General features: G+C 42.8%; 1 protein-coding gene across 9 annotated transcripts in view; it reads left to right on the forward strand.

Moving 5' to 3' along the window:
- The window catches only part of TNS3 (tensin 3), a 385,864-nt gene that overhangs the window by 220,181 nt on the left and 150,819 nt on the right, over positions 1-14,864 (forward strand). For all 9 annotated transcript variants that reach the window (XM_044453647.1, XM_044453612.1, XM_044453592.1 and 6 more), the window contains one exon: positions 400-438. In XM_044453647.1, the coding sequence (XP_044309582.1) occupies positions 400-438 (39 nt within the window). The remainder of the gene's footprint in view (positions 1-399; positions 439-14,864) is intronic.

Genomic DNA, 14,864 nt, shown 5'->3' on the forward strand with positions numbered 1-14,864 from the left:
GAATTCTCTGGCAGCATTTTCAAAATCTAAAGTAGTTGTGTCTATTGAAAAATGAATGCTGATGTAGCATTAAAGAAACTTAAGTGGAGGATGAAGAGGGAAAGACCCTTCTGCTTGTGAAAATGTGAACATATTTCAGGCAGATTCTACTCTTGCTAATATAAGTTGGGGTGATGAGTCTGCTCTTCACATTTTGACTTGAGTAAGCATTGCACTAAATAATAAGATTCTTATTAGAGTCTGAACTCTTTCACTGATAATGTAATCTGTATTTTGATTATCTAAAATTACTTTGTTGTCGACAGAATCAAACTTGCACTAGTGATCTATATTTACTATGTATTATATTTATTCTATTTACTATATTACTATATTGACTATTCCGGTTTGTTCCTTCAGGTTGTGACACCCTGCTTCCTGCCAGTCAACTACCCACTAGTAAGTATCTGACAACAGCTTTGGTCAGTGAATGCATTTGGGAGTGCAATAGGCACAAATCACAACCCCCCAAAACACTCTCTCTCTCCTGCATATGTACATAAACGCATACACACTCCATAGCTCTTTCCAGATCTTATCTGCCCCATGTTCTGTCCAGAATCTCTAGATGCAGTGTTGATTCCTATTATTTATTTTGTTCTCTATCACTATGAATGGAATCACTAGTTAGCTTAGTTGGGTACTTTCCAGGTCTGAGATGTATATTTGGATGGCCACAGAAAAACATAGAAACAGAGCGAGTCAGAAGGGGCCTCCCAGGTCATGTAGTCTGACCCTGGCTCCAGCCAGCTCCACTCGCGATATGCCCACCATGTGCATGTCTAGCCTATCCTTGAACACCCTCACCAATGGAGCCTCAACCACCTCCCATGGAAGCCCATTCCATACCCTCGGGGTCCTACCTGTCAGGAACTACTTCCTGGCATCTAAATTGAACCTTGGTTCCCTGAACATCACTCTGCTGGAGCATGTCCTGTCCTCCTCTGCAGGGGAGAATAGGCCTCTACCCACCTCCATGTGACACCCCTCTCACTTAACTATATGTCGCCAACAGATCCCTTCTGAGTCTCCTCTTCTCCAGGCTGAAAAGACCCAATATCCTCAATCTCACCCCATACAGCTTTCCCTGCAATCTGGCCACCATCCTTGCGGACCTAAGCTGCACTGACTCTAACCTAGCTATATTCTTCCTGTAATGAGGGGCCCAAAACTGAACACAGTACTCCAGTTGCAGGCACACCAGAGTCATATAGAGTGGTAGTAATACCTCTCTCAATCTAGAAGACATGCTTCTGGCTATGCAACCAAGGGTGGCGTTCGCCCTCTTGACCACCGCATCACACTGCTGACTCATGTTTAGCCTGCAGTCAAACAGCACCCCAAGGCCCCTTTCACAAGTGCTGCTCTCCAGCCACTTGTCCCCTAACCTGCACTTATGACACCCATTCCTATGCCCCAAGTGCAAAACCTTGCACTTATCCACATTGAACGCCATCCTGTTGTCTCCTGCCCAGTTCCATAGTCTGTCCAGATCCTTTTGGATCTGGAGTACCTGCTCCTCAGTTGTGGCCACTGCTTCAGCTTTAGTATCATCTGCAAATTTGATCAGCAGACTGTTCACCCCATCTTCCATGTCATTAATGAAAAGATTAAATAGGATCGGCCTCAGGACAGGGCTCTGGGGGACCCTGCTTGTCACTGGCTGCCATCCTGATGATTCCTCACTAATGGTTACCTTCTGCTTTTGGTCAGTCAACCATGCCCTTATCCATCAGATGGTGCATTGCTCTATCTTTGTGCCTTCCCTTATGCTATAAATCCTGAGCCTTTGCTCGTCTTCCTCCTCTGCTGACTGCACTTCCATCCTGTGATCAATCAAAAGGAGCCTCTTTTCACAAGGAGCACATGAAAATTTGGTTGACTAGTTCAGTTTTGCAGCACCTGAACTGATTTAACTCCTCATGAAAGTCTTTTGGATTAAGACACAGGGCTTCCAGGCCCAGAGAGCTCTCCTTATAAAAATGGATCATTTTACTCTGCATGGATATACTGCTGCCCCCAAAGCAGGGAAACTGAAATCAACTGCCTCACTGCAAAGGATCATGCTCAGTGATGATTTATCAAGGGAGAGGGAGGAATATGATTGATGGAATATTGATTTGTTTTAGGCATGAAAGAACAAAACTAGAAGGAGGTATAAAGTTTATGGCAACCATAACAAATCCTGCCATGTATATTCAGACTTATCCAAGAGAATTCTTAATAAAATTTCTCATGCTTTTTACTGGAACAAAGTCAGATGAGATTATTACCTGCTTTTTGTAAACTAGTGAATACTGTATTTTTTAATGTCAAACAGCAGTCATACTATTTCAAGAATGTAAGTAAAAATACATTTTCTGGAAATCTGCAGACACAGAACAGAGATGTTTGAACAACTCTTTGACTTCTGTAATACAGCAACTAGATAATGTTGCATTAAAAACTATTAGTAACCCTATCTTTTTTCTTCTTGCAAGGAACCACAGGCGGTTTACCTATTCTTTCTCCTCTGTATTTTGTCCCAGCAATAACCCTTTGGTTAGCTTAGGCTGGGCTCGGTGACTGGCTCAAAATCACCCACCCTGTGAGCTTCATTGCTGATTAGGGATGACAATTTCCCCCTGCATGGCAGTTAAGGGGGAAAAAAACACTCTGCTGGCACCGGAACTCTGTGGAACAGTACAGAGCTGGAAATGGAGCTGAAACCAGAGCTCCTCAGGCCCAAACCTAGCAGTGCTTCTGCTAGGAAGAACGAACAGCACTTCTTTTCTCCCCATCCTTGTAATAGCACAGTCTTGGTCTCTGGTAGTTGTGCAGTGACCTCAGGGCATTGTTACCAAAAGACAAACGATCCCCTTTGAAGCTGTTTGACATTTTAGGCACTAAAGAACAAGTCAGCTGCTGGTGAGTGCCCAGGTACTGTTTAGATTATTTCTTTATTCTTCCAGTCAAAAGAGTTACTAATAATAACTACTTTAAACACACAGCAGAGACATTCCGCTTTGGGCTGTGCTTGAATTTACGAAGAATTTATTAGGGCTGACTTCATTTGGGCAAATGAGTATTTTTCATCTTTGGAAAGTCTGGCATTTTGTTGGGGGTCCAGCAACAACTTCAAGAAGCATTTAAGATTATTGCCAACTTTGCTTTCAAGGATTCCCATTAGCTTATTTTTATTTGCAAGACTTCATGGACAAGCATTACTCTTGAGCCAGCAGAGGGAGCCCATATAGTTACATTAATTTGAAGCATTGCAAGTCGCAAGGGAAAATAAGGAATCTAATCTTACTTAAAGGGAGCAAAGTATTTGTAAAATATTCTATTTCTTAACGTTCTCAATCAAAGATTGGGAAATTTTAGATCATACATAAATAAAGATCATATATTGAGTCTTGATAATATGGCTTATTTCTGTAAGAAGTGGGATTATCAGTTTTTTGTCCTTCTATGCCAGGGGTCCTCAAGCTTTTTAAACGGGGTCAGTTCACTGTACTTCAGACTGTTGTGGGGTCGGACCATAATTTGAAAAAAATATGAACGAATTCCTATGCACACTGCACATTAAAAATAATTATAATTAAAATAAACTAAAAAGTTAATTAAAATTTTAAAAAGTAATTAAAAAATAAAAAAATGTTTGCTCTGTTCCCTTAGGCTGCAGCAGAAGCCCAAGATGAGGTGGGAAAGAGTATGCCCATATTCAAGGGACATAGCTACAACACAACCAAGGCACTAAATAGAGTATTTTGCATAATGCAAATGATGACTGCAACTGGTATTTACAAAGAATGAAGCAAAAATACTAAGGATAAATACTGTTAATGCCACTCTTAGTATTTGAAGCAAGTCAGCCCAGAACAATTCCCACAGTACATAATGGCTATATTTGGATGCAGAGCTAATGACTACCGTATTTTTTTTATTTTATTATTATTATTATTATAACATTTCTATGCCGCCCCTTGCCGAAACCTCGGGGCAAGTGCAATCTTGCCAAAATTGGTACTGCCCAGATGAGTTGGACTACAATTTCCATTGGTCATGCTGGTTGGGCATGATGGAAATTATAGTCCTTGCCACCTCCTCGGTTTTGAGGGAATGGGAGCGGGAGGCCAGAGAGGTGAGGTGGTTTGGTGAGGCGGCCACAGCTTGCTTGGAGAAGGCTGTGATGGAGGTGTGGGAGCTGTGGCCCTGCTCTGCCTCAGCTTGTCCGCTCCCAGGCTCGGTGAGGTGGCTGCAGCTTGGCCCATAGCCCGGTAATGTGGCTCACATAATTAAAAATAGATTTAAAAAATTGTATTTTTCTTACCTTCAATCTATTTTTAGTTTCTACATCTGCTTCTCTCTCTCTCTCTCTCCCTCCCCCCCCCCCCCGCCCTCATCTCTTCTGTTTCCTGCCCCATATTCTCGCTCTCTATATGCATGCAATGGGGGAGGGGAAGGGAGGAGAGCTGGCACACATGCAGTTGAACTGTTACAATTTGGTGCATGCACTGGCTCTCTGCTCAGTTTCAAAGAACTCCTGAGCTTGCTCAGAGCTTTCAGACTCGCTTGGAGATAGTTTTCTCCAAGTGAGTCCAAATGCTTTGAGGTGGGCCAGATAAATGACCATGGCGGGCTGGAACTGGCCCTTGGTCTGTAGTTTTAGGACCTATGTTCTATGCATACCAGATTGGGGAAAACTAATATATCATGAAGAAATGGTGGCTGTTCTATCATTCTATAGTATGGAGGAAAACTTGTAAAACCTGTTCATTCCCCATCTTTGCTTGTGGTGTGCTGCAGTGGGAACTGTGTGGGTGACTTGTGGAGGAGCAGTTTGTAGATCAGTGTTTCCCAAACTTTTTAAATCAGGTGTGCAGTCTTTTCCTGAAAAGTCTTAAGTCTGGCAGAGCCTGTTCATCCCCTTGGTATACACCTGAATTACGGGCGATGAAGCAGGTTGGGAGACGTCTAGAGCATAGGTGGAGGAAATCACGGGATGAATCTGACCGAACACACTTACGAGCTCACTATCGAGCCTATATTGTGGCGGTGAGGGCGGCAAAGAAGAAATTCTTCTCCACTTCCATTGCCTCCTCACAGTGCCGTCCAGTGAACCTCTTTCGGGTGGTACAGGGGCTGGTACATCCAGGCCCTAAGAAAGATCCTGTACCACCCTCAATGGCCCGCTGTGACGACTTTGCCCAGCACTTTAAGGAGAAAATCGCTCAGATTCATCACGAGCAGGACTCCGCTAGTGATTCAGATCCCCTAGGGGAGGTGCCAGTGTCTCCGTCTGGTCAGATATTATTGGATGAGTTTCAGTTATTGTGGCCTGATGATGTGGACAAGGTGCTTGTACAAGTATGTCCCACCACCTGTTACTTGACCCTTGCCCGTCGTGGCTACTGACGAAAACCAAACACGGGATTGGTTCCTGGATCCTGGAAGTCATCAACGCCTCTCTGAGGGATGGCCCGGTGCCTGCCCCTCTAAAGGAGGTGGTAGTCAGGCCGGTCCTAAAGAAGGTGTCCCGGGATCCAGAGATGGCCGCCAATTATAGACTGGTGGCCAACATCCAGTTTCTGGGCAAGGTGTTGGAATGGGTCGTGGCGGGACAACTCCAAGCACTCTTGGATGAAACTGATTATCTGGACCCATTTCAGTCCGGCTTCAGACCCGGGTATGGTACTGAATCTGCCTTGGTCGCCCTGTATGATGACCTGTGCAGGGAGAGAGACAGGGGGAGTGCGTCCCTGTTGGTCCTCCTGGACCTCTCAGTGGCTTTCGATACCATCAACCATGGTATCCTTCTGGATAGGCTAGCGGGACTGGGAGTTGGAGACACTGCTTTGCAGTGGTTCCGCTCCTACCTCAACAGTTGATTCTAGAAGGTGTTGCTGGGGGACTTTGGCTCTGTGCCATGGCAGCTATGCCATGGAGTTTCACAGGGATCCATTTTGTCCCCCTTGCTATTTAACATCTACATGAAACCTCTGGGAGAGGTAATCAGGAGGTGTGGGCTGTGGAATTATCACTACGCTGATGATACCCAGCTCTACCTCTCTTTTTCAACCAATCCAGGTGAGGCAATGGCTGTGCTGAACCGGTGCCTGGCCGAGGTAATGGGCTGGATGAGGGCCAATAAACTGAAACTCAATCCAGACAAGATGTAGGACCTGTTGGTGGGTGGTTCGGGCTCCTGGGTAGGTGACTTGGACCTTGTCCTGAATGGGGTTGCACTCCCTCTAAAGGACAGGGTCCGCAGCTTGGGAGCGCTCCTCGACCCAGAGCTATCTTTGGAAGCTCAAGTGACTGTGGTGGCGAGGAGCTCTTTCCTTCAGCTTCGGTTGATCCATCAGCTGCGTCCCTACCTGGAGGACGATTGCCTAGCGACAGTGACACATGCATTGGTTACTTCCCAATTGGATTTCTGTAACGCGCTCTACGTGGGGCTGCCCTTGAAGGCAGTCCGGGTACTTCAGATGGTGCAAAACAGAGCTGCTAGAATGCTGGCGGGGACTGGGCGTTATTCTCACATAACCCCAGTCCTCTACCCACTTCACTGGCTCCCCATCGAAGTCCGGGCTCAATTCAAGGTGCTGGTTATCACTTATAAAGCCCTTAACGGCTTGGGACCTGGATACCTAAAGGAACACCTCCTTCCATATTTGCTCTCCCGCCCCCTGACATCGGCAGCAGAGGCCCTCCTCCGGGAACCCTCTGTGAAAGACATTAGGAGGCTAAGTACCCGGAGGAGGGCTTCCTCTGCGGTGGCGCCCCACCTATGGAATGTGTTCCCCAGAGAGGTCCGTCTGGTGCTGTTGTTATTTGTTTTTCTGGGCCAGGCCAAGATGTTTTTATTCAAACAATATTTTAACAACTTTTAATACTATCTATAAGTTTTAAATTTGCAGCCAGGGTGAATCTGGATTTTATGTGCACTATCTGTTTATTTATTGTGGAAGCCGTCCCGAGGCTTATGTGAATGGGACCGCATACAAAAATTCTAAATAAATAAATAAGTTCTCAAAAGATATTGTCAGATTTTCTTGGGAAAGGATGGGCAGGCATTCTTTTTGCAAATGCATGTGGCCCGGACAATTTCCTTTCAAAGTCAGTCAGGGCTCAGGGACGGGATCATAATTACTGGGCAAAATGGGGACACTTCAGTAATTCTGCCATACCTGCTGGCTGCAGTACATTTTGCATTTGAGAATCAGTCCTGATATACTCATTTCCTCCAGAGATAGGAATGTTGGGGGCTGAGTCAGTATCCTGAACCATAGGGCTGATTGTGAAGGATGCATCCTGTCTGGTTTGGGGCTATGGGGTGAACTTGATGACCTTCAGATTCTTTCTGGCCATATGATGCTGGACACTGCTGGCTAATTCACATCTTAATTTTTGACCATGGTTATGAATAGCACCTGACTTTTCCATGACCTGTTTATTCACTGTTCTGTAAATGCATTCACAGTTGGCATTTAATTAACTGGTTGTCCTTGCAATAACTGCAGATGGTGGAAACTGCAAGAGAGCCAGACTTTGTTGCTGCATTTTGTTGCAGCACAATTTAAACATGTGCCTTATTCACAGTTGACAGTGACATGAGTGGATTGTACCCTTTAAACTGAAATACCTTTTTTGAAATTGAATTTTGAGAGGCATGAGTTGGCTGTGATAGACCCAGTGTTGAACTTCCAGTGACCTTCTGACTGAATTAGTTGAAAATGGCTGCCCATTTCAGCCTGAAAGTTTCTCTCAGTTGAATGCTTTTGAATTGAATCTCTATTCCATCCCCTTCTCAAAAGCATTGCTTGACTATTCAAGTACATTGAAGTAGGTCTACTTTGTCTTAGGCGAAGGGTTCCTAACCTTGGGCAAACATTGTATTGTGCATGCGCCTACAATTTGAAATTCATTCTTTCTTACATTTATCAAGTTAGAAGCCTGTATTTGAAGCTTTGAAGTTAATGCCTTTCCTCTAGAACAGCAGGTTGTTCAAAGGAAAGAAGAAACAGATTTTTTAATTTCTTTTAGAAGTTATGATAAGCTGATTTGCAAAATCCAGTGGTCCTAATAAACCATCTAGAGCTTCTGCCCCCCATCTCCATCCCTCTCCAAATTATCTTCAGATCAGGTAAGTTTCAAGGCCAGTTAGTGCTTTTGCTGTACGGATGCTAATCTTGCACTATTTTATTTTAAATTGGCAAAATTTACTCTTCCATGTGAGACAGATACATGTAAAACTGTTCATGGCCACTGCTCAGTGTCTGATGTAGTCCAGCATATCAGTGTGAGTACATGTATGTATTTCCTGTAGTTGATGTACAACTTTGCAACTCAAACATTTTAGAAAACCCATGTTCACAACACAGCGAACTGTGGTTAATTGAAATTTTATGTAATATATATCCATGCTGTCCCATAGCCAAAGCTGTCTGGGCAGCTCACAAAAACTAATGAAAACAAAATCTTCCAAACTTCTTGCAGTCAGCTGCTGGAGGAGGAGTGATTTATTTTCAGTTCAGCTCAAGCAGTTTCAGTTCATTCTAAGACAGTAATGATTTCTGTAGCTGTGCTTTATTTTGGGATAAATGACTAGCTTTATATGTGTGGAATTTCATTGGACATGCTCTGTCAGATGCTACTCCTGTTGAAAAACTTCTGCGGTATGGGCTAATACCATATCGTGACTTAAGAAAAGGAGCTCTTGGTGGCTACTTCCAGGATCTGGGAGGCCAGGCTAGCTCCATTTTTTTCCATTGGCTAGCAGGCAAAAACATATGCTTTCATTCTAATTCTCAATGTTATGTTGTATTTTATTGTATGCCATTTGTAGTAAAAAGCTGGGATACACATTTAATCAATAAATTGTTGATTAAATGTAGTATGTAAATTTTAAATCTCCTTCTCCTTGGACAGTGCTAGCAGTATGCTTAATCTGTATATGAGCAAATGTAGGGTGGTAGATGTATTAGGTACTTTGATATGCTTAGACTAGGGAGGCTAAAACTGCACTCATAAAACTAAGTGGCTATATTTGTTGCTGATTTACAGTCTAATTTTACCTCACAGAGTTGTCATTTGAGGGTAAGAGGGGGTTTTCTCCATGCAGGGTGCCCTGGGTTCTTGGTTGGAAGGGTGTGAGGTGAATATGAAAAATAGAAATACAAAGAATATTTGATCATAATTAATGAATTGGCTAATATGACTCCATCAAAGTTAGTTACATTGATATAAGACAACTCACAGCAGTATGACTTTCTTTTTGAGATGAACTCATCTAACTTTTTGCACAGTGACTGGGAAAATAAAGTCATTACATGAGCAATACATTGATCATGATTACTTAAAAGAAATTATACTTTTGCTTGATTAGTTGTATCTTGCAAGTCAGCCGATTCTGCCAACATTGTTTTTGCATTCTTCAAAACATCATGGGAAGTGATGTTAAAGACCATCATCGTCTTGCAATCTGTAAATACAGAAGCACCCTCTTAGTCTGTATCTTAGACTGCAGTCCTAAACACACTTTCTAGAGTATGAGTTTCTCTGCATTCAGAGAGGCCTTTATTTTATTTATTTATTTGGAGTTTTTATATGCTGTCCCATCGCTTAACGCCTCATTGACTGAAGTAATTATGATTGCGATGCAAGAATATTGACAGCAAATACTGAGAAGCCATAGTTTGAAAAAGCAGGTAAGACCACAATACTGAATGTGAAGTTATGAAGATCACCTTCAAACCCATGCTTTTTCATGAAAGCCAGTCTACTGTAGTGATTAAAGTGCTGGACAGGGACCAGCTTCTAGTCTCCATTTCACCATGAAGCTCATTGGGAAACTTTGGACCATTACATGATTCTCAGTGTAACCTACCTCACAGGGTTGTAAGGATAAAATGGAAAAGAAATGGGCCTTGTAAGCTGGTATGGTTCCTTTCAAGAAGATGGTGGAGGGAGTGGATCCACTTCTCAATATAATGCATTCTAAGGTGGTTACCTTGAAAGCTGAATCTGAACTGGATAAAGCAATGGGTTGGAATTCTTAGCTGAAGTGCCAATGCCAGTGTGCCCAAGGTAAATCAAGAGGATGGTGAGAATTGAACCATGTTTCGTTCTGAGGAAAACAGTCCTGAATGACACTTAGAGGTTGGATGCAACTGATGGTTTGCTGAGTCTGGCATCAGATTAAATGAGTGAACCAAGTAGTGTCTCTCATTCTCACTGTCTGGTCCACACACAGTAGGAATCACCCTAAGGGTGGAACTAATGCTGGTTGGGAAAGGAGGGGAATTGTATTTAGAATCAACTTCTTAGTATGAGTCATTCTTCTATTAATGGACTTACTTTGTTGATATCTTTCATTACTGGCTTCTACAATGCTCCTTATTGTATCACAAAGCAAACCTAGCTGGCCACATTTAATATAATCAATCTGATCTGCTTGGAAGAACTGGCTTCTGACAGATAGTTGGATCTTGTTGGAATTCTCTTTGATTTGTTAATAAGAAATATAAAAGTGAGGCCTGCAGCAAAATAGTGCAGTGAATCATTCCAGACTGCCGGCCAATCAGCCATGCTCTTTTCCAGGATATTCAGTTCTGTCCCCACTTCTTGGTTTTCCATTTCCCCACTAAGAGCTATTTATTGTTCTCTGTGGCCACTAAGCATGTTCCTCATTGGACTTTTTTTATAGGAAGAGAGGTTCTGTAAAGCATGCTGATACTTTTCTTTCATGCGTGCTGGGCTGGAGGGTGTCATTTTGGTTATAGAAAGATTCATTCCTACTGAAACTTGAGTTTGCTTTTCATATATAGAGTTGTATTAATAGGTCCCATCCTTAATATTCTGTATTATATTCTTAGTTGACCCCATTCTTCTGTTATGTCATTGTTCAGTGAAATGGTTGTGAATGCAACCTAATCTCTGTTCAGTAATATAACTTTGGGAATACTCTTCTGTGGTGTGACATTTGATCATCACTTTTGGCTACCTATGCCTGCCTTTATGGGCAAGAAAGATATCATTTCAGTGATGGATATCAATGTTTTGCCTGAGAACTGACTAGCAGATAGACAATTTGCTAGAGCAGGCCACAGAGTACAGCTTTCAATAGATGGAGAGACAGGAACACTTTGAGGATACTTGTATGAGTTTCTCAAAAACTAGGAGATTTGATCAGATACATAATTTGTCCTGTATTCCCTCTGTTTCATTTTGTAATTGTGCCTAGCCTAGGTAGAAGTATCCTCTCCTTTTTCCCGAAAATGGTTCATATGTGGGGATAGAATTAAGAATTATTGTTTGGTACCCTTTAAACCTTCCAACACTAGCAAAATATGTAAGCCACCCTGAGAACCTTCAAGTTATGGGGCAGCATAGAAATGGAATTAAATAAATAGATAAATTGAAGGATGCTGCATGTAAGCAGCACTTGTGTTCCCAGGAAATGCAGTAGCTCAGGTTTAGGTCCCAGTCAGCTAGGCAGGGATTTTGAGAGCCTGGAAGAGACTAAGTACCTACTGTCTAATAAGAGCCAAACCTGATATCATGGTGTCCACAGATAAAGCAGTTGCCACGTATCATTCTATAGCCACTGATTTCATATATGAACATACATACTTCATGCAGCGTGTAGAGTTAGTGTGCCACTGGCATACTTGCCTAGGCTACTGATTGCTAATATGCTAGGCAAAGGGGCTATCTTAAAGCAATAATTTCATTTATACATAATTGGCTAAAGCAGACAAAGGAAATTACTAAAGTAAAAGATACACACAGTTTGCACTGGAAATGCATGTATTGTGTGAATGTATTGTAGTTGGCATAAGAAGTAAACTGTATCCCAGTTTTGCTATTCCTATAATCAACTAAATTCATATAGTGTAGCCTTTCCCAACCTGATGCCCTCCAAATTTGTTGGCTCACAACTCCCACAATTCTCACTGGCTATGTTGACTGGGAATTATGGGACTTCCAGTCCAGTACAGCTGGAAAGCCCCAGGTTGGGGAAGGATGGTAGAAAGCAAATAGAGTATACTTTATTAATGTATGTAAAATATTAATTGGCAGTCTTTCAGGGCAGGAGTGCTCCCAAGGTGTACAACTATAAAATGCATAATAAAAATGATGCATGAAAATTGATAAAAACACAATGAGAACACTGTAAAAAACAGTAGCAACAGCAAACATATCAGGGGAAGGCTGGAGTAAAATAATACATTTCCAGATCCTTCTTAAAAGCCTGAAATAACTGGGCCTATCTGACCTTTGATGGCAACTTATTCCAGAGGTGTGGGTCCACTGTGCAAAATGTATTTTCTTGTTTGGATGTCCACCTTACTGCTCTCTCAGGTGAACATCTGAGGAGGGTCTCCCTTGATGATCACTCATGTGGGCAGGCTGGCTATAGAGCAGGGGTCCTCAAACTTTTTAAACAGGGGGCCAGTTCACTGTCCTTCAGACTGTTAGGGGGCTGGACTATAGTTTGGAAAAAAAAAATAAATGAATTTCTATGCATGCTGCACATTAAAAATTAATTAAAATAATTAAAATTAAAATTAATTAAAATTTAAAAAATAATTAAAATAGAAAATGTTTTCTCCGCTTGCTTGGGCTGCAGCAGAAGCCCAAAATGAGCTGGGGAAGAGTATGTCCATATATATTCAAGGGATATAGCTTCAATGTCCATGATCGTGGTGGGGGTGGGGAGGGGAGATGGATGTGATCGCGGGTGTGCTTGTGCAGGGAAGGTGGGCACAATCGCGGGTGTGCTCATATAAGGAAGGCATCTCCCCACCCCAAACACAACCGTAATCGCACCCGTCTTCCCTGCACGAGTGCACCCGTGATCGCGGCCATCTCTCCACTGAGTATGCCTGTACTGGCTCAGAGCTTTTGGACTCACTCAGAGATCGTTTTCTCCAAGCAAGTCCAAAATATCTGAGGCGGATTGGATGCAGCCTGCGGGCTGTAGTTTGAGAACCTATGCTATAGAGCAGGGGTCTTCAAACTTTTTCAACAGGGACCCAGTTGAAAGGTGGCAGCGACGGGTGCGGGCTGGTGAGGCGGGGGTGCCTGGGGGCACGGGCTGGTGAGGTGGAGGCAGGTGCACGTGGTGGCTTGCTCACTTGGAGATCTCCCAGCGAATCCAAAACCATCTCCGAGCGAGTAAGCCACTGCCGCTGGCGCTGCCTGCGCACGGTGAGGCAAGCAGCAGCGGCGGGTGCAGGGAGTCCAAAACCTCTGAGGCAGGCCTAATAAATGGGCATGGTGGGCTGGATCCGACCCGCAGGCCGTAGTTTGAGGACCCATGCTATAGAGGAAACCAGTAATTATTAGAGTCCTTGGAGAAATGTGTCCTTTCCTTGCAGTTCTGTTGTGAACATAAAATGAAATAATTGTGTATCACTCTGAGCTCTTCAGGCAAAAAACAGAATGAAAAATGTGACTGATCCTGATGAGCATTCTACATTTCTTCCTTCCATGTTGCTTTGAGTTTTATTTTGTTTTTAATTCCACAGCTTTCAATTGGGCTATTTATGGTGATACGAGGGGCGTTCAATGTATTCTCGGTATCGGGTTGATTTGCTATTGATGTGGGTAATTTAATTATTTCATTAGCTAATGACACCATCTGAGGGTATACATGCAAAATTTCAAAGAAGTGTGATCATTAGTTCCCTAGTACTCCTCAGTGAAAGACGACCATGATGACTGATGTGACATTGTTGAAGAAAATCAAGCACTGCACTGTGATTAAGTTCCTTCCAAAACAAGGATAAAGTCAAAAAATCATTCACGAAGAGATGGTGGCCATTTACCAGGACTCTGCACCTTCATTATCTACTGTTCAAAAGTGGTCAGGTGAATTTAAAAGGGGCAGAGAAAGCATTGAAGACGACCCTCGCTCGGGTGGGCTGGTTACTGCCACTACGAAAGAGAATGTGAAAAAAATTGAGAAACTTGTATTGGAAGATGCCCGAATAAAAATCAAAATGTTAGCAGAGATGACAAACTTATCCGTTGGTACCATATGTACTATTTTTCATGACCATGTTAACCTTTCAAAGGTCTGTGCAAGATGGGTGCCGCGAATGCTCATGGTGCCTCAGAAACAAGTGCAAGTCGAGTGCTGTAGGGAGTTTTTAGAGCTCTGTGGTGACAATCCATCGAGTATTTTCGACTGGATTGTTACTGGAGATGAAACTTGGGTTCATCCCTGTGACCCTGAAAGTAAGCAGGAGTCTATGTAGTGGCATAAAAAAGGTGCTGACCCTCCGAAGAAATTCAAAGTCACTCCATCGGCCAGAAAAATCATGGCCACAGTGTTTTGGGACTCAAAGGGAATTTTATTGATTGAGTACATGAAAAAAGGTGAAACTATAAACGCAGCATCTTACACAACCACTCTGTGTAATTTAAGAGAAGCAATTAAAAAAAAAGCGGGGAAAACAGACCGCAGGTGTGTTGCTTCTTCACAGCAACGTGCCTGTTCACACAGCATGTGTTTTGAAGGCTGCTGTGCGAGACTGTGATTTCGAAGAAATAAACCACCCACCCTATAGCCCAGACCTGCTCCCAGTAACTACTACCTATTCCCGAATTTAAAAAAAGATCTTCGTGGAAAGTGATTCTGCGACGATGAAGAGCTCAAGGTGACTATTAACGCACATTTTTTAGACAAGGAGGAAGGGTATTTTTTACAGGGAATTGAAAAGTTAATTTCTAGATGTAGTAAGTATATTGAAGTTATGGGGGATTACATTGAAAAATAAAAATTATTTCAATTTATTATTCCTTTTTCTTCATGCTGATATCGAGAATACATT

This window comes from Varanus komodoensis, unplaced genomic scaffold (genome assembly GCF_004798865.1).
Source record: "Varanus komodoensis strain SLA01 unplaced genomic scaffold, ASM479886v1 scaffold10, whole genome shotgun sequence".
Lineage (NCBI taxonomy): Eukaryota > Metazoa > Chordata > Lepidosauria > Squamata > Varanidae > Varanus > Varanus komodoensis.